Source organism: Ammospiza nelsoni, chromosome 8 (assembly GCF_027579445.1).
Source record: "Ammospiza nelsoni isolate bAmmNel1 chromosome 8, bAmmNel1.pri, whole genome shotgun sequence".
Taxonomy (NCBI): Eukaryota; Metazoa; Chordata; class Aves; order Passeriformes; family Passerellidae; genus Ammospiza; species Ammospiza nelsoni.
This window is the reverse complement of record NC_080640.1, coordinates 19,725,346-19,749,798: the sequence shown is the minus strand read 5'-3', so window position 1 is coordinate 19,749,798 and position 24,453 is coordinate 19,725,346. Positions and strand designations below refer to the sequence as shown.

The 24,453-nt window shown below is 43.3% G+C and overlaps 1 protein-coding gene across 1 annotated transcript in view; it reads right to left on the bottom strand.

Moving 5' to 3' along the window:
• Window positions 1–24,453, bottom strand: part of TLL2 (tolloid like 2) — an 85,472-nt gene that overhangs the window by 8,053 nt on the left and 52,966 nt on the right. Inside the window, exons 8-16 of the mRNA XM_059477362.1 lie at window positions 20,763–20,887; window positions 16,868–16,983; window positions 14,859–14,961; window positions 12,093–12,209; window positions 8,521–8,666; window positions 7,389–7,584; window positions 3,938–4,063; window positions 2,029–2,189; window positions 504–684 (exon numbers count right to left, since the gene is read on the bottom strand). Of these exons, the coding sequence (XP_059333345.1) occupies window positions 504–684; window positions 2,029–2,189; window positions 3,938–4,063; window positions 7,389–7,584; window positions 8,521–8,666; window positions 12,093–12,209; window positions 14,859–14,961; window positions 16,868–16,983; window positions 20,763–20,887 (1,271 nt within the window). The remainder of the gene's footprint in view (window positions 1–503; window positions 685–2,028; window positions 2,190–3,937; window positions 4,064–7,388; window positions 7,585–8,520; window positions 8,667–12,092; window positions 12,210–14,858; window positions 14,962–16,867; window positions 16,984–20,762; window positions 20,888–24,453) is intronic.

Below are 24,453 nucleotides of genomic sequence, written 5' to 3'. Positions count from 1 at the left end.
TGGAGAGATGCAACGAAATTGAATTTCTGCTTCCAAATGACATACAGGTAACCTCCAGAACTGCCTGCCAACAAGGCACATCACTGACAAAGGACTGAGAACAGGATGAAAAACTTCCACTAGTACATGCTGCTTTCATGGGAATGATTACTATATAGAACACAACTGGAAATTTTTGAAATCTTCTAGTTTCAGAGGAAAAAGCTTTCCTCTAATCTTCTAGGGACAGAAACAATTTCCAGGGTTAGGTTCCACATTGCTTCCTGCTGTTGAAGGACTGGAGGCATTGATGGAACTCATCCATCTTGCTGACACCACACTACGAAACTGGACCATACACTGCACTGAGAACCCAAGATGAAGGTAACACAGAACAGAGCAACCACACTTTTAGATTTAATGAACCAGGTCAGGCTCTGACAGGATGTCGAAGAAAATTCACCAAAACCACGAGGTTCAGTCAGAGGAGACAGGTCAGCAAATGAAAGAATACAGCCACATACCAGAGAAGTAGTGAACTTTAAAGCCTTTCTTGGAGACCGTGTTGTCAGATTTGAACTCCAGTCTCATGTTGTTGCCATATGATGTGATTACTTCAGGCTTCTCTGAGCCACAGAATTTGCCATGTAGCTTGGAATCAGAAGCCAGCTCACTACGAACCTCAACATAGTCATATTTACAGACCTGCCAAGAGAGGAAGAGATTTCTTAGCTCTGTGGCCTTGGAACAGAGCATTTCAGAGGAAGGGGACAGAGAAGGAACAGAAACAGCCTTGTACTCAAATACATTCCTAACTTGCGAAAAATCTCCTCTGTCAGTTTTCTCACCCCTTCACTTGCTGCCCTGATCTTAAATGATGGGTGTCTTTTTCAAAAGAGGAAAGGTTCAGTGAATTTAGCAAAAGTAATTATTTCCACCTTATCCAAGAACCTGACAGTGTTGAATGAACTTTAGCAGCCTCTTGAATTATGGAAGTGCCCCATTTACAGCAGGGAAATGCAGACCTGAGTGCTTTGCTCAAACTTTACCGTGCATGGCAGAGAACACACTCTTTTACTGTTACTTCCTTTAGCATTGAAGAACTCATTGTTTATTTCCAACTATTTTCCAGCAAAAGCAGCACTGGAGAGGTGGGAGGCGGGACACCTATTAGGGATGGAAAATACCTACAATTATGCAAAACTAGTAGAGAAAATAAGCCCATTGTGCTGGTTTTGGCCGGGCTAGATTAAATTTTCTTCACGGTGACTGGCACTGGGCTGTGTTTTGGATTTGTGCTGAGAAGAGGCTTGATAATATCAAGACATTTTGTTGCTGCTGAGCAGGAGTTGCATGGAGTCAAGACCTTTTTTTGCTTCTTGTACTGCTCCACCAGTGAGGAGGCTGGGGGTGCTCAGGGAGCTGGGAGGGGACATGGCCAGGACAGCTGATCCTCACTGAACAAATGGATATTGCATACCACAAGAGATCATACCTAGTATATAAAGTGGGGGTGAGTAGAGAGAAGAAGCAGGAAGGGGAGACATTTGGAGTGACATTGTCTGTCTTCCCCAGTAACTACTATGTGTGATGGAGCCTGGATCTCCTGAAGATGGCTGAACACCTGCCTGCCCATGGGAAGTAGTGAACTAATTCCTCATTTTTCTTTGCTTGCATGAGTGGCTTTTGCTTTATCTATTAAACTCAACTCATGAGTTTCTCTCACTTTTACCTTTCTGATTCTCTCCCCCATTCCTCTCCATGGAGGAAAGAGAGTGAGCAGTTGTGTGGTGCTTAGTTGCCAGATTGGTTAAACCATTGCACCCACTTATAATAGAACAGCTTTAATCCTTCCACTCCATAGAGAAAGCAAATCCAGACTTCAAGGAGAAGAGTCAACTGTTATTGTTGTATTTACATTGAGGGTGGGAAAACAACCAGGAGCTCCACCAGTAAGACAGAGCCTCCTCCTCCTTGTACCCCAAGGGTTTATCCAGTTCTGATTTAGCCAGTAGTCCCACCTCTGAGATGCAGGGACTGGTTACGTACATCATTGCCTTCCAGCTCAAACACTTCGAACTGCAGAGAGATCCGGTACTGGGCTGGAGCTACCACCTGCCAGACGCAGTTTTTGTTAGTAGGATATTCCTTGGGCCATCCAGGGCTAGTAATGGTCCCATTGAGCTTGGTGATGAAGCCCCCACAGGCAGCTGGAGAGGCAATAAATGAACACAAGTTTTACTTGGTTCTGTTCACACACACAGATTGGGCCACAGTGCTAACTAGCAAATGAACCAGATCCTGGTGGGTGGCACATTTCAAACCCCAGCCTCCAGAACAGGCTTAAAATGCTGGGAAGTGTGAAGAAGACAGAAACTTCACCTGCAGTAAATCACCTCCCAATGAGGCTATGGCCCTGAGAGCCAACAGGTAAGACTTAATTTCCTTTTTCATCTCCCTCCTTGGGTTTTCTGTGAATCAGTTGACTTGACATGCACAACATGGCTGTAAAGCCCAGCTTGGTAAATTCACCTACACTCAGTGCTGCAAACCTTACTATTTTAAGCTTATTAGTAATGGAACAATTACAAGATAATGGAATCATAGGGAAGACATACCTGTCAACTCTTCAGTGGTTTATTATATTTGGATTGCATCTTCTCTAGGGAAAGTTGAAGGCAAAGTCAAGACTTAGCTGTATTATCCCACAGCCTTTAAAAATTTAAGACATCTCAACTTCATCCTCTTGTGGGAGGGCAGGACTATTACCTCAAAGGAGTAAATCTCAATTTGCTGCAAAATTCTATTTGCAACAAAGCATTTTTTTACCTTGCTGTTTCTTGAGAATAATGAGATATAGCCACATCATCAAAACCCACAGGGATAAAAGCTTTCTGGGTCTTGTTCCCAGCATCATTTTGCATTAAGAGGACTAACCCTAACCCAAGGGAGCAGCTTCAATACTAATAGAGTAGCAAGCAAGTGGTTTTGGAGAAAAAAAAAGCAATTTACTCTGATGTATATTGCTACGATTTCAAAGACTATCCCTTCTGTTTTGCCCACAAATGAAGTTTAAAATAGGAGGTTAAGAATGAAGTTCAGAAAAAACCCTCCCAAGTTATAGCAATTTAGCAACTGGCTTGCTAAAATTGTGAGGGATTATGGAGAAAAAAAAAAGCTTTCAGAAGCCTTTTGCACACACCTGACTGCCCTCATCAAGTCAACAGCACTCTTACCCAAACAGTTTGACCAAAGCAGAAGGCAGGGCAAACCAGGTGATGTTGAGAGCACACTGATAGCATGTGGAGCTCCCCAAATGTCCCTACAGACAGAGTTTTGAGACAAGAACAGTGGATGGGTTTTCAGCACACCAACAACTGTATTGTTGGTAGAAGCAACACTTGTTGCATGAGATTAACTCTCTAGAAAGCTGACACAAACACCTTCTATTATAGACATGGAGGTTTTTTCTTCATAAAAGAGGAAGGGAGGAAAATTCTCTTCAGTGTGGAAAAGCATGTTTTGCATGCAGACACAACATTGATATTTTATTATATGAAGTAAATTCCTTTATGAAAAACAAATAAATTCAGTGTTCGATTTAAACACTTTTGGGCCACTCAATGGTTAGGTTGTAATGCCTGCCTCCATCATGTTGCACTGTGGGAGATCTGGTCTGAACAGCAATCTCTGGCCATGAAGGTCAACTGGCTTTAGGGATGATTAGCAGTATAAATCAGAGCATTTTCAGGGTTTTTTGAACCAAAACTTGTTTCTTAATGTAAGATTTTAAAAAAACCAAAAATATCTGTTGGGGCAAAATAAAGTGAAATAAAGAGGATGGAGGGGTAAGGAAAATCATGGAGGGGTAAGGAAAATCACACCAACACTGTTCAATTCCATTTATAGCTGTAGTACCTCTCCTAGAGTCAGGTGGTTCAATCTGTGGGTTACTTACCTTCACAGCTCTTTTTATCAGCTGTCAACTCATAGCCAGGCTCACAGGTGCATTTGTAACTGCCCAGTGTGTTCTCACAGTGCTGCTCACACCCACCATTGTCCGGCAGAGAACACTCATCCATCTCTGTCAGGAGAAAACCAGAGCAAGTAGCACTTTCCTGACCACCCAAACACCCTGATATTCCTCATGCAACCCTTCTGGACAGAAGGAACAGAGCCCTGACTGCTGAGCCAAGGCTGTGGAGCAGGCACTGCAGCAGAGCTCACAAGTGCTGAAATACTCCTAACACCAGAACCATTAAGGACTGCCATTACTGCTACTTGCCAACAGTGCTTTTGCTAGACACAAGCAGGAAAACACTGTAAAGACTTCACTGCCTTTTGTTCTCATATGCCATTTTTTGGCTTTGAATTGTTTGTTTTAAATTCCTCACCCTCTTGAGTAACTTGAGCTACCAGGAAGTAACCCACTATGGCCCACACAGTAATGGAGCTGAGGGAGGTGATACCCCACGGAACAGGGTGCTGCAAAGGAGCTGGCAGGACATGCCAGTATTTGTCTTTTCACAGGCACATGAATCTTGCTGTCCTAGACTCTGAAGTCAGGTTCTTCAATCACATCTCAACAACCTGAACTGACATTTTAATACAAAGATAGGCCCTGGCTTCTCACCCTGACCCCTGATTCCACATGCATCCCTTAACAGACAGTTTTATTAACATAGCTGTGGTGGGTTAACCTCAGCTAGCAGCCAAACTCCCATCTTGCTGTTGGATCATTCCCTGGCCTGCCACTCCCATGGAATGAGGAAGAAAACAGGAAGAATAAGAGCAAAAAAGTTCTGGGTTGAGCAGACAAATTATCCACCAATTACTGTTCTGTTCAAACAGACTCAGTTCTGGGGAATTTAACTTAATTTACTGCCAATTAATATAAATATCTGAGTGCTGATTTAGGTATGAGGAAACCAAAACTGAAAACAAATATGTTAAAACACTTAGAGAAAACATCTTTCTGCTTCCCTTTGTCGGCTCAGCTTCACTCCAAGCCCTTCTCCCCCTGCCTTGTACCCCTACAAGTGACACTCAGCCCCTTCAGCAAAGCCATGGGTATGCAAAGGCAGGAGGGGATGGGGAGCCAAAGCAGTACATGACCCTGCTGCTTCTTCTCATTCTTCTCTCCTGCTCCAGGTAGATGAACTAACACTTCAACCATATAAAAATAGGCTTCAATGATACAAACAATTTGTTGCCAAAATGACGACAACTAACAAGAATAACCCTGAAGGTATCCAGGATTACCTGACTGGGTGGGCATGAGCTAATTGCTGTCCATATCTTCCTGGCAATGCATCTTGGGTGTGACCAATGGCTTACCCTCTGATTGCAGCTTTATTTTCTCTGAAAACTTAGACATTACCATTGCATGGTCTCACAAAGCATAGCATTCAATTCCATCCTTAACTCTGATTTTTTAGGCTAAGTTATTTTCTTTCAGTGTTGTAAGACATTTAATTGAAGCTCTATTCCTTTCCTTATTCATTAAGGCAAAGCTTACCCATTGCTCAATCAGCTGTGAGAAGCAGTCTGAAGAGTGCCTGCAGAGCCATCTAATTTGGTCTCTTTGCTCACAGAGTGTCTCTCAATCCCCCTGGATATGGAGGTAGAGACTGCAGACTTCAGATTCCAGCTTGAAGCTCCACATGTAGCCTGTACATGTGTCTACACAGCTTTTGCACACAGACATCAGCTCTGCCCACGATACAAGCTGGCTAGAAATTGTGCAGCTATGACTACTGTGATGGTTGGTTCAGGCAAAACCACTTTGCTCCTCAGCTGAATTTACTGGCATGGACTTAAAAATGCTCTAATCAAAAATGCTGTAACCACAAGCTATATGGTTTCTAATTCAAATATGAACAATTCAAGCAGACACTGAAAAATCTAGTCTGCCAGCAAAAACTCCACAGAAAATACCTGTGTCTCCAATTGCATAAATGTACAAGTTCACACATTTTTACATTAAAAAAAAAAAGAAACTAATTTATTTCTGCCTATCTGCATCGCAGAGAAAGCACTTCAGGTTCAGGTGTTTAACTTTCTTCCCCTACAAAATTGTAGGTGAAACTCAGATTTTAGAGAAAGATGTGCTGTGTCTCCATGTAGTGCTACTCTTGAAAGACATCTCTGCCACACTCAGCCTGCACTGTTCACTCCGGAAAGGGCCAAAATATCTTTAGAAAGAAATATTCTCTGAGCCTTTATGCAACCTGAGAAACTTAAACAAGGAAATCTAGGTACTGTGAGACCTGTCCAGGGACTGAGATCAAGTGTGACAGTATTTGCCAGTGATCTTGCAATCACCCTTTGTCACAGTCCATTAAGACCTCTCAAATTTACGGGTGAATATAATCTGTGAATTAAACTTTATTTACCTTTTTTTTTTTTCCACTTAAGTGCATGGTTTAAGAATTATGGGTTACAAATGATGACATTTTATGCCTTGAATGGTGAATAAGTGAATTCATAGGACAGACTAGTCTGAGCCAAGGGGATTGAGCCCTGACATGTTTGTTTGTTTAAAGTCTTAAGTTCATGAAATAAAGTTTTACAGAGTTTCACAGAGTATATTCTCCTGAATATACTCTGTGAAATGGAGTATGTCTCCTAAATGGACCACGATACTCTTAATACAAGATAAAAGTTAAGGTAGAAATAAATAAAGGACTTATGCAATCCAAATATTGGCATTGCAACTATTATTTCTGTACAAGTGCTACTGAACCTAAGACAAACATGACCCTCTGATCCCCAGCAGCTCCACAGGTATTTTCTCAAGCAGTTAGATATTTGGTTCTTGCCTCTATTAAGCATCCTGGTAAAGGACCATTTCTAGGGTCTAGCTCTTAAAAAAAAACTAAAGTCTTAGTCTTACATCTTCCTGAAGAGAATCTCAGTTTGGAAATACATTCATCTCCTAATCTCCTAAAGGTCTCAGTATTCTTTTACTAGGACTCTACTTGCACTTAGATTCATCTTCTCTCCAGAGGCTTCTTTTGGAATAGAACTTAATCAGAGACTGTTTTTAACACGTCTTGTGCAGTATTAGTACTTGTTTGAAAATGTCAGTGTCCTCTGCTATGGCTAAATGGAGGTGACATTCCATCCAGCTGTGCAACATTTATGCTGACACCAGCCCAGCAGAGTTTATTTCTGACCTAATCAGGGACGAGGTGTTTCTGCCTAAGCATCAACCCCCTCTACAGTCCCAAAGCAATTTGTACATAAATTCAATATTTGCAAACAAATTGTTCAAAAAAATACTAAGTACAAGTGGATGGAATGATAACGTATGAACTGATAGATAGAATGAATTGATTTGTGGATGGCAGTAGCTTAAGGGATTAATTATCCCCAGCTTTGATTGTGAGAGGCATTAGATCACATACCTTTAAAGAAATTTGCTGCAAAGCCTGCTTTATTGATGGTTGCATCAGATGCAAACTTCATCCATACTTTGTTTGAGCTGGATTTGATGTCTTCTGGCTTCTCGTAGCCACAGAAGTGGCCAAGGAGGGGGCTCTGCTCAGTGAGGCCGTCTCGGATCTCCAGGTAGTCGTAGGAGCAGGCATCATGCCACTCAACCTGCAGTGGGAAAAGTGTCTGTCTGTACCTCACAGTGAGATTTCCTCAGCCAGGCTACTGACACAGTTAGACTTTGCCCACAGACCAGTTCCCCAAACAACTGGCTACAGTCAAGTACTTGCTGTGGCTGCCACTGAGCTCTTCTGCAGCTCAAATTGCATTCAAGCATAGGCACATCTCAGTTCTGCCACTGCTTCATGGCTACCCTGCAGTGAAACCCAGTCCCTGACCATCTACAAACTGCTTCTGCAAGAGAAGCTGTAAGAAACAGAGCAGAACAACTGCAAACCAAGAGGCTCAAGGAATAGCCATGGTGAGGCTGTAGTGTCAGCCCTTTACAGGACAAGCATGGTGAGTGTACACAAGCCACAGCAGCCTGTGGGATGGATGACATTTAGGCACCAACCAAGGTCCTGCTCACTCCTGTCTGTGACTTAACATCAGCAATCAGAGACTGATCACTGGCATGTAGCTAAGAGTGTAAGACATCCTATAACCAGCAAAAGAAAACTCTGTGTGACATCTTCAAAGTCTGTCTGCCATCTGGGAACACAATGTTCCTTTGGGGAGTCACATCCTGCAATCTGACAATTCCCAGTGACACCAACTAGAGGTTTTTTTGACTGTGACCATTGACTTCCATTTGACCAGAGAGAAAATTTAAGGACTCATGAGTCCCTATCTAACATCATCAACACTTTTGAGTTCCTTCTAATTCCTTCTGTCTAGAGTAACAGTTTTTGAAAACTCAGCATATTTTAAACTTCAAAACTCAAAATCTCTGAGCAAATGTCTGGTCAGGTAAATAGTACTCTGAAGTAGTCAAACAATTTTTTAATTATTACTATTATTGTTATTATTACTTTCTTCTTAATTTTAAAGGGTTTGTAGAGGCAAAATAATATCTGCAATATAATATGCAATGATATTTCTCACCTCAAAGGCTTGGAATGTGATTCCTATGTGAAAACCCTCAGAAACTGTGATCTTCCAGATACACTCTTTGGAAGGTCTGTAGTCATCTGGGTAATTGGGAGATTGGATCTGGCCAGCATCTTTGTGTATTTCTCCACCGCAAATAGCTTCATAAAAAACAAACAGCGAACCCATGAGATTGCAAGTTTGTCTCCAGGTAAAGCCCACTCCATACACACCTTTCTCATCAAATCTGTTTAAGTACTGCTTGCTATACAAAGGCATCACACAAGTCATAGATGTTTTCAATATTTTGTCTTATAACAGCGTCTCCTACTTTGCTGTCCTAATGTCCTCAGAAGGCGAGCTCACTGGGACAGAGAATTTTTATACATTTGTGTTATTCATAGTCCTGCTCACCTTCAAATCTCCTTAAAACCTGCTACCAGCACTAAGAACCAAGAAAAACTGGGGGTGAGGGTGTGGGAGAGGGGAGAAATTGCAAATCTAATCCAGCCACACGATGGCAATATTAACAAACACAACTTGAGCTGTTCACCACCAGACCATCAGGCTGACTGCTGTGCATGAAAAATAAAGTTTTACTGCCAAATATAAGAGTAAGTTTAAATAACAAAATTTTATGGAAATCTAGTTTAATACAAAACTAGTGAATATCTTGAAGACAATAGCAGCTCAGCAAAATTGTCTGCAAGACTATGTAAGAAATGAAAGCAAGATCAAGATAACAGGCTAAAACCTGTGTTACCCATGATGCACAACACACATCTACAAAACACATGAATGTTTTGGCTGTGCCTAAAGTCAAGGAAACAAAAAGCACCAGCAGAAAGTACAAGAGAGATGCTACTGCAATCACACCTGCCAGATGTCAACCATCCTCACCCCTGGCTTCTCCCCACAAGGCACTGCATTGCAACTCAGATATGGGTCTCCATGCAGTGTCCTGCATTGGGTAACACTGTCTTGGTCTTGCACTGTAAGCTGCTAATGTAACCCAGTTAAAAGCACTGTTTCATTAGTGCAGCTAACCTCCGTCTTACAGAATCAGTACTGAAGCACCACCAAAAAGTTGCACCCAAAAGTCCAGCTGCAGAGCACAATTGAGAGTGCAATTTGAGCTCATCTATTCATTGCTACCAGTGGTGCTTGAGAAAACCTCTGAAGGACCCTTTAAAAAACTCTCCCCCACCCAACAGAAAGAGGCTGTCAAGAGCAGAGGACTTTTTTTTCTAAGAGCCATGAAATTGACAGCCAACAAATAATATTTTCTCTATCCACTGGTGAAGTTCACACTGACATACAGCTGAGTGTCAACTATACTTGGAAAAGCCTTACTGCAAAATGGAAAGAAAGAACATCTATGGAGAAGATGGTAATGATGGCACATTCAGGGCTGTCAGCAGTGCTGCAGGGCAAATCCACCAACATCTTCCCTTCTTAAATCTCATGAAAGCAAGGGAACAGAATGACTGAACTAAGAGGACACTTTCACTACATAAACTGTCATTTAGGATCAAGTAATTCTACCGTCATGTGGCTGCATGCTTCTGCCTCTTTCCTCCCATCCTCTGAAAACTTTAGGGCCAAGACTTGGAGGAATCCAAGCCCAAAAATCCGTTTTCACCCACAGTTTCCAGAAAAGTTCAGATGCATGAGCATTCATATACACTGTCACTAAAGCAGAAGACAGAGAAGTAGTGCTAAATTTGAGGGAGGAGGTCAAAAGAAAAAGAAGAACTTACGGCATCAGAGAAAGATTTTTGACAAAAATTGATAGAAAATTAAACAATTATATGCTATCCCTCCTGGAAATAAAAGCTATCTTTATTGCCTAAGCACAGAAGTCACAAAACACCTGAGCAAGCCACTTTGCAAAGGGCAAAAGAAACCAGACATTATCAGAACTTCCCTAAGAGGGAAATAGGGATTAAAGAAGACTTTTGGAAAATCTCCTATTTCAGCAAATAAATTATGGAGAGACGTGTAGATAATCTCTCTACCTGCTGTTCTGACAAGAGGAGGCTGAGATATCCAGTGCGTAAGCATTCCCTTCATCATCCAGAGATAAGAATGAACCTGTGCAATGAGCCATCACTGTGTCTGCTGTACAAGCTGGTTTACCCCAGTCATACTCTGTGCTTGCCCTCAGGCAAAGCCACGGATTTGGCAGCCTTACAATGGGAAATTTCTTGCAGGAAAGGGTTATGTAAAAAGCCATTCCTGAAGAGGCAGGAAAACATGAACTTGGAGTTTGTTTGACCACTAGATGCACATTCTACCTTCAGTTGCTCTATTCAAAAATCAAGTGAAGTAAGCTCATATTTACTGAATCTTTAGGGAACACTTATTAATCAACAGGAAATATGGGAAATTGTCAAGGGAAAACAAAGTCACTTTGCAAAGTGACTTTGGAATGCAGCCAATGTAAATTTTTTTTCTTCCATTATCATTTAGCAATATGAAGGATGATGCCATACACATTAATTTGATCACTTCCAATTCCAACAAACTACCATAAAAGGGGTGTTACAAACCACATGCTCCAGGCAACAGCTGCTTTTCAGGAGAGATGTTTAAAAAAACCCAACATCAGGCAAGCTACTTCTGTCTCTGGGGCAACAATTCCTGCAGAAACCAGATATTTCTCCTGTGAAACAGATTTGTTAGCCCCAAACTGCTGTGAAATCCTCATATGCTTTATTTGCACTTCCCCAACTGTCCCGTATTTGTTTCACTTCCCTCTGTTAGCATCATTATTCATGAGTTTATGGGACACTTGGGCACTGGGCTTCCAGCACTATGCTTGTTCCTGTGGCTGAAGAAAGAAGATGATGCAATGTTGGTATCAATACAGTCAACCTCAACACTGTTAACAACACTGGTATTTCTAAAAAAAAATGCCTGCTGCCCCAAAAACAATGAGAGCTTTTAAAACATTTTAGAATCATTACTGCAAAAAACCCCAAGCATATATGGAAAAGGGAAGTTACTGATTTTTAATGACTGTGGTAGTATTGTTCCTCCACTGAAGTGGTTTCATCATCTCAGTGCTATGCAAGTTTCTAAAATACCTGACCTGTAGAAGATCTGAAATGCTAATTTCCAATTTTCCGGAAGTAAAACATACAAAAGAGAAACAAAAGACTAACCTTTGAATTTGAGAAAAAAAATCACAACCAAACAAACAAAACCACCCCAAGACAATCTATATTAAGTGATATAAAATGTATGATCCCAAACAGAACTTTGCCTGTTAAAATACTGAAATAAACTCTTGCTCCATACTCTGTTGCTTGCAGGGGCTGGTTAGACCAAAGACAACCTAGCCTAAGTATGGAAGCTATTGCTTTGTGTTCCTATCTTGTTGTGCACCTCAAAATGTGATAATACAGTTGGAAAATTCATGCCTTGTCTACTGAAACAAGCCACAAAATCTGGCAATTCCCATAAAAACGAGGGCATAGCTGTATCTAACCACACAGTGCAGCAGAACTTCTGCTGATCCCATAAAGCCCTGCATCCTGTTTCATCTGCTCCCTACGATGCAAACTTGTGGCTAAGGGTTGCACCTTCATAGAGCACAAAGAAGCCTTTGCCCAGGATGTTACTGCTGCTTCGGAACTCGATCCACAGCCTGCTGTCCGTGGAGATTACTGGTTCAGGAATCTTGTCACCACAAAATCTACCTAGAAGGCAAGAAAGCAACAATAAAGATCTCTACAATCTCCTGAGGGACAGCACAGCATAATGGGCACCTGTGACCCTGGCAAGCAAAGAGTCTTTGGTAAAGGAGTGTGCTTGTGTAAATACCTTTCACTCCCATCAGCTGTGCTATTGAAAAAGTTTGTGTGTCCCCCCCTTCATTAATTCATATTCTTTTTCATTATTAAGTGAAATAAAGTTCTCTTCAGCTGGAAGCAGAATCCAGTTACGGATGAAGTCTCTATTGCCCTGGTAAATTCAAATTGTCTTGATCACGTAATTGAGCACTACCATGGTGGGGAAGCATCCCCCTGTCCTTCTAGAGATGTGGCATTAGGGAATGTCCTTTCCACCTGCTAAGTCTTGAAAACTCCTTCAGCACTTTGCACCCAGGAGCAAGTACTCCAAGTCAAACCAAGGGCAGGACATGGCCATGCTGATGAGAATAATCACTTATTTTATTCTCTGTTCAACAAATCCCAGTTAAGCTTCAGCAGTCATTTAATTTCTTTCAAGAGAAAGACACCAGGAGCCATTTTGCTCCATGACTGCCTTAGCTTTGAGCTTTCTGGCATGTACCAGCTCTGGTAAACTCCCAAATTTTGCCAGTAGGAATGAATCCTGAAACAGAACAACTGTAGATGGCATCTGCAGCCTGGACAACCTCAACAACCCAAATTTGGTGCTCCTACTTTGAAGCCAGAAGCTCCTCACAGAAACAGAGCAAGCACCAAGTGTGCACTGATAGGCAGGGACGTGCACTTGGGTCAGGGGCTTGCACAGAGCAAACATGGTTTTTCACTTCAGCTCACACCAGCAGGGCTATACACTGAATTTAACATGGTCTTGGCACCCTGTCCAACTGAATCCCAGTTGGAATCTGACAGAGGCAAAGAACAACTCTTCAGGTTGAATTCAGTCAGGACAGCAGTGATAGGGATCCTGGCCTCCCAACACCAGGCAAAGGCATCTTTGAGCAACTTCCTGTGGGTATAAACCTGGTTAGTGCCTCACCTTCAAGACAGCATCATATTTCCCATTAACTGCCTGGGAATGGCAGTTTTGCCACCAGTTTTTTTTCCTTGCAGAGTCACCCATCCAAATATTATCTTGGACCCAGCTTCACTCAGCTACAATTGTGCCCCAAACCCACCCAGTGCTGTTGGAGCAGTGTGACAGCCCTGAAGCATATCAACAGCATCTCTCAGCTCCACTCCCAAAGGGGATGCTAAAAACAGCATCAGCACTGCAAAGCTTCTTCCTCTAGGGTCACTGAGCAACTTCCTCCTGGATTTAGGCTTCGAGTTTAACAAGGGTGTCAAGAAGAGGAAACACAGATGAGGAACGAGAATGAGCAAGCTCCTCAGAGTGTGATAAAGGGCCCATTCATAAAAAGTTATACACCATTTAAAGGCTGAGTTTTCACACACTTCCCTGGGAAAATATGCAGCACACATGTATTTTTTCTCTCCACAAGAAGCCTGTGCTTTCACAATTCACAGTAATCCCCCTCCTCACCCCCTGCTGAATTGCCGTCTGTCTGCCTCTCTGACCTAATTTCATGGGCTCAGCCCCATGCGGGAACCACGGCCACTCACGCAGCGTCTCCTTCCAGATGGAAACACTCCCAAGTCCACCTGCACTAGGGGGACAGGGAGGTGCTCGGCTTCTGAAGTACCTTTAAATTACTCAGCAGAAAAAAAACAACAAATGAGGAGCTAAGTTGCAGCTGCTGGAGCAATGTTACCTGACACATATGCAGCAGAGAACAGCAATATGTGCTGCCAACCCCAAAATAGGCAGTAAAGAGTAAAACCAGCTGCCAACTGCCCTGAAAGGGAGGCCCACTGAAACCTGGGAAGCAGCACGGCTTCAGCCTCAGCACCTCACCTGGTACAAGAACTAGGATGTCCAGTGGGGCCAAGGAGAGCATCCAAAACTCCCTAAACCCTCTGACCCAATGCTCACTAGCCCAGTCGTGTGCTGCAGCACCTCTAACAGAGCGGGGGATGATGCCCAAACTGATTGCTTCTTTCCCTTTAGGCAGAAAGGGCTAAAGGGAAACGTGTCATAGTGCCACGTTTCATGTTTGGGACACCGAGCTTAGAGAATGAGGTCAGGATCAGAGGCAGGGGCAAACAACTTGGCATGGCATGGTCTAGCAAGTTCCCTGCTAAGACTACAGAGGCTCAAAGTACAAATACTGTGTATTTGTAAACACAGATTCATGAGAAATAATGGCAGGAGCGTGGGTCAGGAGCTGTGCAGCTGCTTCATTCTCACTGCCTCACAGTTCTTCCCTGGACTTAGGAAAGAGCAATAACAAAACTCCAGAGACTACATTTTTAGTCCCAGCCAGGGCCCTGGCTCACTTCCCTCCCTGCCTCATTTCTCAAGCTGGAAAAGGAAGGAATAAAGCCTTTGTGACCACAGGGCTTGGAGCATGGATCACTGGGAGTGAATACAGCACACCGACATCTCTGGATGGAGACACTGTGGGATGGCCAGCGCACAAGCAGGACCTAGGATCCTTCCAAGTAAAGGAAAGCTTGTTTCTGTTTGTTTTCCCCACCCACTCTCCAAAGCATCAAGCAGAATACACAAAATGCAATTAAAATGAAATAGCTACTCACCCAGTAACGGAGCCTTCCTCCAGTAGCCATCGCGCACCTCCACATAATCATACCAGCAAAGGCGACTTTTAAATAAGTCCATCGATGTGAAATTTAACATGATCTGAAAGGAGAGAGTGCACATTTTCCTTTGGGGAGGGAGTTACTTTAAAGAGAAGACTCTACAGGTTGCTTCATGTTTCATTTTCACTACAGCGCTGCCTAAGTGAGTATGCACGGCAAAGACAACTGGGCTGTTTGCAGGATTTGTACACCACCTTTTCTCAAAGAAAGGCTTCTCAAGGTGTTTCAAAGAAATCATGACAGTATACGACAGCAGAGAGCCCCTTACTATCAATTCTGTAATTCAAATTCAATACTTTTCAGTTACTAAAATGTTACTTTAAAAAAAGCCCAGTTCAGATTTTTAAAATTAAACCCTTTGGTTTTGAGTAATGTGAAAATCAAATCATAGAGAAAGACATTGTCACAAACCACACATATTTGGGGTCTATATCTGAATATAAATGATATGTGTAAGAAGTATCAAATTTTGCTAATTAGGTTCCACATTCTGACCATCAAACTCACATCATCACTGCGAAGCAATCACATTCAGTGGCTTTAACAAACAGAACTTGGCATTAAAATGTTATTTTCATTTCCTTCCTCTCTAAGATGGATCACTGGTCTTGGTCTGGGAGGTCACCATTAGCATGTACTTGTCTTTTTTTTCTGGCAAGATTTGACCCATGTAATTAATTTACATCCAGAATCTGAACATAGTCACAGAAATGTCTTTATGTTAAAATGGATGTTTTCCCCCAAAGCACTGGTTGGGTGTGCAGAGTGCAGTTGTAATGATGTCACTCACTTTTTTTTCACAGTTTTGCATTATTCTGACTTTAGACAGCAAAAGGAGATTAATCTCTTTCTATGCAGATGAATGCTATAAGCCCAGTATCTGTTCTGAGCTAACACCTCAGTGCAATAATTTGCACCAACCACTGCACTGAATTGAACAGGTAAATTGAAGCATTTAATCTGAAATCAATTCTTTATTTCCTTTTTCAACACTAGTGGTTCAGCATTAATTAGACACTGGGTCCTTCCTGACACAACTCTGAAGAGGCTGAGAAGCAAAGGGAGAGTTTACAGTAGATTGACACCAGGAAACTCTCAGTGCTACGGTTGTCAAACCTGGACAGCTCTTGGCCCTCCTGCCCCAGCGATGCTCTCCCTGCAGCTGGTGGCAGGAGCTCAGCATGGCATGGGACTGGGCTTGCAGGTGACAGAAACAGGTCCTGGAGCCCGGCAGCTGCTGCAAAACAAACGAGCTCTACGCGTCTCGGTCCGAGCGTGAGCCTTAAGCGTGTCTGCAGGGTGATCCTCAGCAAAGTCACTCTGCCAAGGAGGGGGCTGCTCATTCCTGCAGCCTGCCATGGCGTGACAGGCCTGAAGGGCTGGTGTTGCTGGATTAAGAAAAGATTTCATTTTTACAGCAAGATCAATAAAACAAAAGGAGCTGGGAGGAAGGTGGATAGGGTGGGTGATTGATGTGCAGCGGGGCTTGGCGTTTCCAGGCGGGAAGTGGGAGTGCCCTGACAGGGACATTATGCCTGCATGACAGGGGCAGGCCACAGATGTCACTCATGGCTCCTCAGCTCTCTTCAGGACTCCAGATTGCAGCACATTTTATCTAACTCATCTGACTGGCTTTGGAATGTGTGCTTGCCAAATCTAACAGGTGGCAGGAAATGTCCATGCAGGGTTTAGTCTCAAACTGAGAGGGAGGATCAGAGATCAACACACAGCCCAGATATGTGAGGGGCTCTGCTCCAGCATCACCACTTCTCAAAATCACATATTCCTGACTCCAGCTCTCTCCTGAGTGGTGCTCAGGAGCCTTTTCAGGCTCCATTCCTGCACGCCAGACATGCAGAGATCTGGCAGGTTCTAACACTGTCATCACAGACAAAACCTCACAAGAGGGAAGTGCAGAGTATACCTTGCGCTGCTGTGGCACCTACCTTCTCTCCTGGGGTCACCGAGATCCTCCAGACACAGTGGGAATAGGAGGGGTAGCCATTTGGAAAGCCAGGGGCTGAGAAATTACCTGTTGAATCTTGCAAGGTCTCTCCACAAGCTGCAGGAGAGGGGAAAAAATCCTATCAAAAAGGAGTGACTCTGAAAGACATCAGGGTCTACCAAACTGACTGCTCATGGCTGCTGTGTGCAGGCTGGTGGCTGGCACTCCAACAGGGCTCCTTCATGGTACTGGCCAGAGGTCACTGACCACCTGAAGCCTTGCCAAAGGGTGGTGTGAAATTTGTCAGAATTTCTGGGATAGAAGGTGATCAGTGCCAGGACATATGAAACAGCTACTAAAGAAGAACCCTTCTTCCTTCATCATCCTTCCACATGCCAGCACTTTCATGTTTCAGTTGAGGAATATCTCATTCACTAATCAAATGCAAAGTATTAACCCCATCCCACTTCACAACCCCATACTGCTGCCAGCAAATCTGTTTTCACTTCATTACAAGCTGCTCAATGAAGTTCTCCTTAGTTACCATTGTAAATTTTCTTTTTTGGGCTTAAAACATCCGACACAAAAGCAGGACAAGTCCCATCACCTTCATGTTTCAGCTGCCCAGCACCTTCCTGACCACCACACTGCACAGGACAAAATATGAGCACAGCAGTCCACTGCTCTTCAACTTCCTGTTCTGTGGCCTGCTGCAGTTGATGAAATGTAGATCCCAGAGTGACTTTTGGGAAGCAAAGAATATGCACATGCATATGATCCTTTAGGGAACTGCAGCTTCCAACATCTGGAAAAGCTGTGACTACTGTAGTTCTGCTCTCTGAGACAGGATGGCTGAGCTGGAACAAGGACCATCCACACCTGCAGAGCACCTGGCTGGCTGGGTGGGAGGACCACAAATATCAAGGCTCCCATTCCCTTGACAGTGCCCACCAGACACATCCAAATGCCAATTGCAAGGAGCAGGGCCCGTGGCTTGCCTGCTTCCCAGTTGTTTTTCCAGTTTCACAACCGATATTATAAAGCTCCACTGGACCTGGAACTCTGTTTCCTCAGAGATGGCAAGGCAGCCCCCAAAAATCCCTGACTGAGCAGCAGTGCTTTGAAAGATCCACAAGGCCTTCCCTTTCTCATGGAAATGCCAGGGGTTGTTCCTCTGCTTGATGCTATCACAGGGTAATTTTGCAGCCATGATTACATTTAGATGGGCGGTGCGCAGTTGGAGGTGAAAAGAGACAGGTTCCATTGAAAAAAGTGTAATATGTTCAAGCAGGGGAGAAGGAGTTACCTAATCTGCAATTTCTTAATTTCCCTAAGGAAGTTTGGTCCACAGCTTAGCAGATCAGACTAGATGAAGGAATGTGGGGACACAGAAAGGAGCTTTTTATTTTTTTTTTTTTAATAAATAGGAGATTCCAATCCACAACTCACCAGGATAAATAAATGTTCTTTTTTTCTGCTCAAAAATCTATTTAAACAAATATGAAATTATAAAGGTAGCTCAAAATCAGAGGAAACGTGCACAACATGAGCACAGTGATAGGAGATTATTACCCTCAGATGAGCCATAGTGAAGGTTCCCAACAGGCCAGACTTAATTCTCCCAGAGTGTAATTACACAATGACTGGCAAGACCCTATAATTATGAACAGGTACTATTGTGTCTACTTGCAAAGACTACATTGCTGAAATATGAAAGCAGACCTATCCAACTCTCTGCCGCCCCAGCCCCTGTGCCAGGCTGGCCTTGCAGCATGGAGCAAAGTGCAGAGCAGGGGAAGCACAGCAGTGAGCAATGCATCTTTGTGGGGAGAGCACAACCTCTTGCAGAGCACCCTAAAAAGCAATATGACTGTACTCCACTTAGTAGCAAAGAAGACAAGAAGTCCAAGAAAGAACTGTTCAGCACTTCTGGGATCTGAGAAACTGAGCAGGTAGAAAGAAACAGAGGTGAAAAGCAAAGCAGTAAGGTGAATGCTTCAGAACTCATTTGTAAATGAAGCAGTTGGGTGACAGGCACTTACAGCTCATCAGCTGGCTACTGGTACACCGTATCCTTTTGAAAATGCCCAGAGAACTGGAGAAAATTATATAATGCAGGACCATTCTCAATTTACTGTTTAACCATTCCTGCACAATTAGCACAGCTACACAAGCCTCCTTTAGCACATCATCAGACAGCAGGATGAGCTGTTTTGAAGCTTTTGTAGTCACTGTAGTCATCAAATCCTCAACTGTGCAGCCATAGCAAATCTAGCATTAACTACTCTGTAGCAGACTGAGATTGCCTTCCAGAAATTCCTTCAGTGAATTTCATTTCATTTCACCTGGCTTGGCACTAACTTTAACCCAGCAGGTATAAGCTTTGAGGAATTAAGAGCAATTTAGACCAGCAGGGTTTTAGAATGGACAAGCTAAGCAAGCCCTAAGTGCAGCAGGCACATGAGCTCCAGTCTAATGAGCTGGAGAGCCCTGTTTCTCACAACAGACACAGCAGTTGTTCTGACTGATTCCAGTGCATGCCTGTAACTCATCCTCCACCATACTAGCACTTTTTTTGGGAGATATTATTAGGTATTCTCAGATGGAGACTCTCTTTGTAAAAGGGAAGCCATCTGCCACTCAACTTCTGAATTATGTTGCTGCATTTTACCCTAAAATCCTCAGCTTGCCTGCTGAACAAAGTGTCTTCATCCTCAAGTCTCATTCAGACCCTGCTTGAACACACAGATGAAGTCCTTTGGTTTTGAACCCCTTTGCTTTGTATTTTGCAGAGGAAGAAAACTTTCCAAGCTACAGATTCAAACAGCAGAAGAAGATGTCACAGTCATTAAATATATTGCACCTCTTCTCCTAAGATGCAACTTGTGTAAAAATCTTAAGGAAAAAAAAAAAGCAGAACAACAGGTATTTGAAAAAAAAAAGTTTAGTAGGCTTAAATCTCTAATTAGTTTCCTGCCTAATATGTTCTGAACTGCAATAACCTCTGGTAAAGCTTTGTGAAAAAAAAAAAAAAAGTAGGAAAAGTTCTACTTCACAAATGGAAAACTTGAGACTCACAGAAGAGCCCTCATTTTAAAGAAAGTTGCTTTGTAGCTTTTAGTTAGTACCTCAGGCCGAAGTGGCTTTTCAGCTTGCCTTGAGAAATCTAAATCTGTAATTGATTCTTCTAGCCATGGGAATGAAAAGCCTGGTTGGATTAAGTTTGACTCCAACAAAAAAACATAGTGCAAAACAAATGAACCCCTAGACTAATCCATGAGATAATTTTGCAAGAACAACATTTTATTCAACCAAAATCAATTTAGAGATAATGATGAGTGTAAAAAGAAAAATGTAATTATGAGGTAAAAAGAAAAAAAATTAATTAGAACTAACAGATCTACAAGTTATACCACCCATTATAAGATAAAAGCAGTAATCTTCAAACATATAGACCCTGAAGCCCTCAGAATTCATTCTAGACCCTTACAGACTCATACTTTCTGACCTCTAGTTGGATACAGAAAAACAGTGGATCTGCACACCAACTATCTGCCACTTTCCAGGGCCTCAGTCTACCAGACATCTTTCCACCATTTTGCTAACTCCTAGTCTCCACTCTGTCCATAGCCTTGTACATCAGTTCAATTTTCTACAAATAGAGTCTACACTGGAGCAATCTGAAGCCCTAAACCCAACAAGAATCCTGGCAAAGTACCAACAGGAGACACATCTTAGGCATGTTCTCTTCTCCCCCATGGCTCCAGCCCAAAGCATTTGATAGCCTGTGTTTCCCGAGTCTCTTTCCTCAAAGGCTGGGCTCTTGAACTCCAATGCTCTGCACATAAGCCATGTGTCTGTGGTGAAGCAGGCTCCACCTGCCAGGCCATATTTACCTGGGCACTTGTACAGCTTCCTCGCCTGGGCGATGTCCCCCTGGCTCAGGCGCACACGCTGACCGATGGTAGGCCGCACCCCATTGTCGTCTCGACGGGGAAGGATGGTGTCGAGGAAAACCCCTCTGAAGGGAAGAGCAGATACACACAGAGCAGCGAAGGAGGGAAAGTGACACAGTGAACAGAAAGCAGAGCTGGCAGGCCTCCCACACCCATCCCCCTGACCATATATCCCGTGCTAACAAGCAGTAGTGGTTCAGCTTCTAATAACTGCTAACTATCTCAAGACAGCCTGCTCACTATAGCAGACAGCTTCCAAATGTACAAGCAAGTCTGCCAAGCCAAATTCCTCTTGGATATCTCAAAATTGCTGCTGCCTCTGTTTGAGGTAGCACATTCCTTGCCATAAATCAGAAAAAGCAATGAAATATTGCTGCAGACAGTTCGTGGCACATCTGGCTCAGCTGGAGCACAGATCTGGTGTTTAAGCCAAAGAAGCAGAGGAAGGGGAGTTTTCCCAGTAGTAGATGGGGTTGGGCTGGCAGTGTCTGTGGCTGCCACAGACAAGAGGAAAAGATCATGTGCTCTACCTTTGTTCTGTATGAGTTTCCAAGCTAGTAACTCCACTTGTCTCTACCTCTTTTCACTTGCTACTATTTCTTCCATGTGCTTCACACTCAGGAGCTCTTCACTGCACTTCTGATCTCAGTCCAGTGAAGGATTTAAGCTCAGGCCTCACTTCTATCAAAATGCAGTCCATGTAGCCAAGCAAGAGCTTGCACACAAAAAGAGACCCCAAGGGAGCATTAGGACTGTAGGGAAGGAGGGAGGGAATCAGAAACCTCAACTCCAGGTTGGCAAAATCCAAGCTCTTGCAGCCAGGCCGTACAGTCCACAGGAACCTTTCACTGCACCCCTGAATGCCAAACAGGCTCGGGAATGCCAAGGCTAGCACTGAGCTTTACCTTCAGCATCAGCTCAGTGAGGCAGACTGCTCTTTCTGAAGGACAGGATACAACTGTCCAGAGAGCCCAATGGGAAATCAGGGCAGAAGCAATAATTTTAGTGCTGCCCAGGCCAGAGGTGGGGAGGGAAGGGGGAAATTGTTTTGTAAATATTCAAACTGAAGAAAGAAATAGAGGGAAAGGAATTTAATCTGTTTTGAAAACTGGAATCAGCTGTTGCATGGGAGATGTTTGCATGGGCATTTTTTCAGCAGCGGAAAAATTCCTGATCAGCACCAAAACCAATACTTACAAGATCTGAGGTGAGTCCCGCAAATTTCAATTTATAAAGTCAGTTTGTTTTTCTAAATGCCAATTGCATGCCTTGGGCTGAATTTATTTAAGTTTATGTATTGAAAATAAATTCTCCAATTCCAGAAACACCACAAGCATAGAAACAGATCAATTTGCTCACAGTAAATTTTCAAGCCTCCTCAGGAGTTCATAGAAGAACCCAGCATTTGGCAGGGACATACTTCTGTGGCCTCTGAAATGCTTTCTGCAGATCTCCAAGCTCAACCAGGGAAGAATGACAGAGTTTAATAGAAAAACCACCACTTGCACATGCAAAGTTTTGATTCTTTTTCCCATTCCAGCCCTCACAACTGTGCACTCACAGCCCTCAGCTTTCTGCACGTAGTATGTACCTCAGGCACTGCTCACACAACACAAACAACCCACACAACTTCAAATTACCCTTGCTACCTGCCAAACACATTTTCTTCTAGAAGGCTGTACTCTGTGCTGAGGCAGTAAGATTTTTGGTTTCGCTTTTTCCTCCTTTCATGTGAATTGCTGAACATGACTCTCAGCTACAGAGCAGTAAGTACAGTTTCTCTCATTTTACCATCAAAGGAAGCAAGAATAGGAGAATCTGTCTGGCCCAAGCCACACAAGTCCCAGAAGTCTCATGCTGTCCACTTAAACCTCATCTGCTTAGAAACATTTGGTACGTAAAGTTGCACATTTGGTGAGTGTCTCTAAAAGTGCAAATACTTAAACTCAAAAGTTAATAAACAACAAACAGACATCATTAAACAGAGCAGCTCAGGAAGTATAACACCAGAACCATGCTTGAATAAAACATCTAAACTCCCCTCCCAGAGGTAGGAGAAGAACCCATGAATCCTGGATGCCCCATTCTCTTGCTGTCCAGGCACAGGCAGAACACGCATTAGCTGCCCAATGCAGCGTAAGCCAAGCAAACACCCCACCATTCCTACCAGCTAAGAACAACAGAGTCTGACAGGAGACTCACACAAGTCAGTAGCATCTGCACAGCACCCTGAACATGCAAAGTGCCAGGCCAATGCTATGAAATTATCAACTGACCTCAACAGATGCTAAACATTCATGTCCCAGGAGACAGGGTAATAAATAGAGGTGCCTAAGCAGCACTCAAGGAAGGAGATATTCAAGGCAGGTTAAGGACCCAGCTGCAGGCGCCCACCTTATATCTCCACGTGCAGAAGAGAGACAGCATGACTCTTCATGCAGTAAAACCTGTGGAGGATCCATGTATGTCTTGTGCAGGATTAGGACAGTGCATTGCAAACACAAGATGTGCCTCCTGGGCATGGAGGCAGTGCTACCTACACCCTCATTTGAACAGGAGCTTCGCAGAGGTCATGTTTTGTAACTCCAGATTCTGCTGTCATGTCTACTAGCAAGCCACTCACTGAATTAAGGTAACCAGCTACTTGCTTAGGGCTTTGTAAAGGTTTAGACTTTCTTCTTGTTAAGTTGCCTTTTTTATGTCTTGACAGCTGTAAAAGAAATTGTTTCATGATACAGCAACATTCAGTTTAGATTGCTGCTATGTGTTGTAAGAAACGCACCAGGAAATAAAAGCCTGCAGCCACACTCTGCACAACAAGCAAATTTCTGACCTAGATGAGAACAAAAGTTCCAATGGTAAAAACTTGGTCCTGATGTCATTACAGCCTCTTGTGCCATACTCCTATTTCTATTAGCCACAGACAAAAATGAGAGGCATATTTTGCTACGAAATGGAAAGGGGTGACTCTACACCAATCCTCAAAAGTATCACTGGAAACTGCTAGGACTCATCAAATCTCAGAAAGGCTATAGCTTTCTGTCCCAGGTAAAAAGTTTAGAATAAAAAGGGCCCAGCATTTATAGCAGCATTTGACCATGGCAAGCACCATATGATTTACTATCATCAATATTGACTGTTAAAAGTTAAAAACAAGGTTATACTAAGTGCCAAGTAAGAATTGCTACAAGAGAGCAAGTCACAGACATGGCTGTGTGTCCTTCCCCTGCTCACTCACACATCCCATCTCCACTGGTCAGGTGCTTACACCATCTTACGTTGACTTTTGGTGTCTGCTACTGCATTAACATACTCAATGCAGCCCTTCCCTTGCAGGCCCAAGCAGGAACTCTCTCCCTTTCCTAGCCACTGATCTTAATGAAACCTGCTGGAACTTAAAACCTCCATCGACTCTGTGCTTGTGTCAGTTTGGGTTGCAATTGGCCAGCAAACCTCAGTGAGGTGGGAAAGTCAGGTGCATGCAGCCACCAGTCTCTCTGGCTGGTCAGCGCATTGCTTCCTTAGGGGAGCAGATGTCAAGACAGGTCTTGGCAAAGTAAAAGCCAATTCCAGCCCTGCTTATTTGTGCTAAGAGCACAATCAGCCTACCAGGCACTCAGTGCTCAGTTCA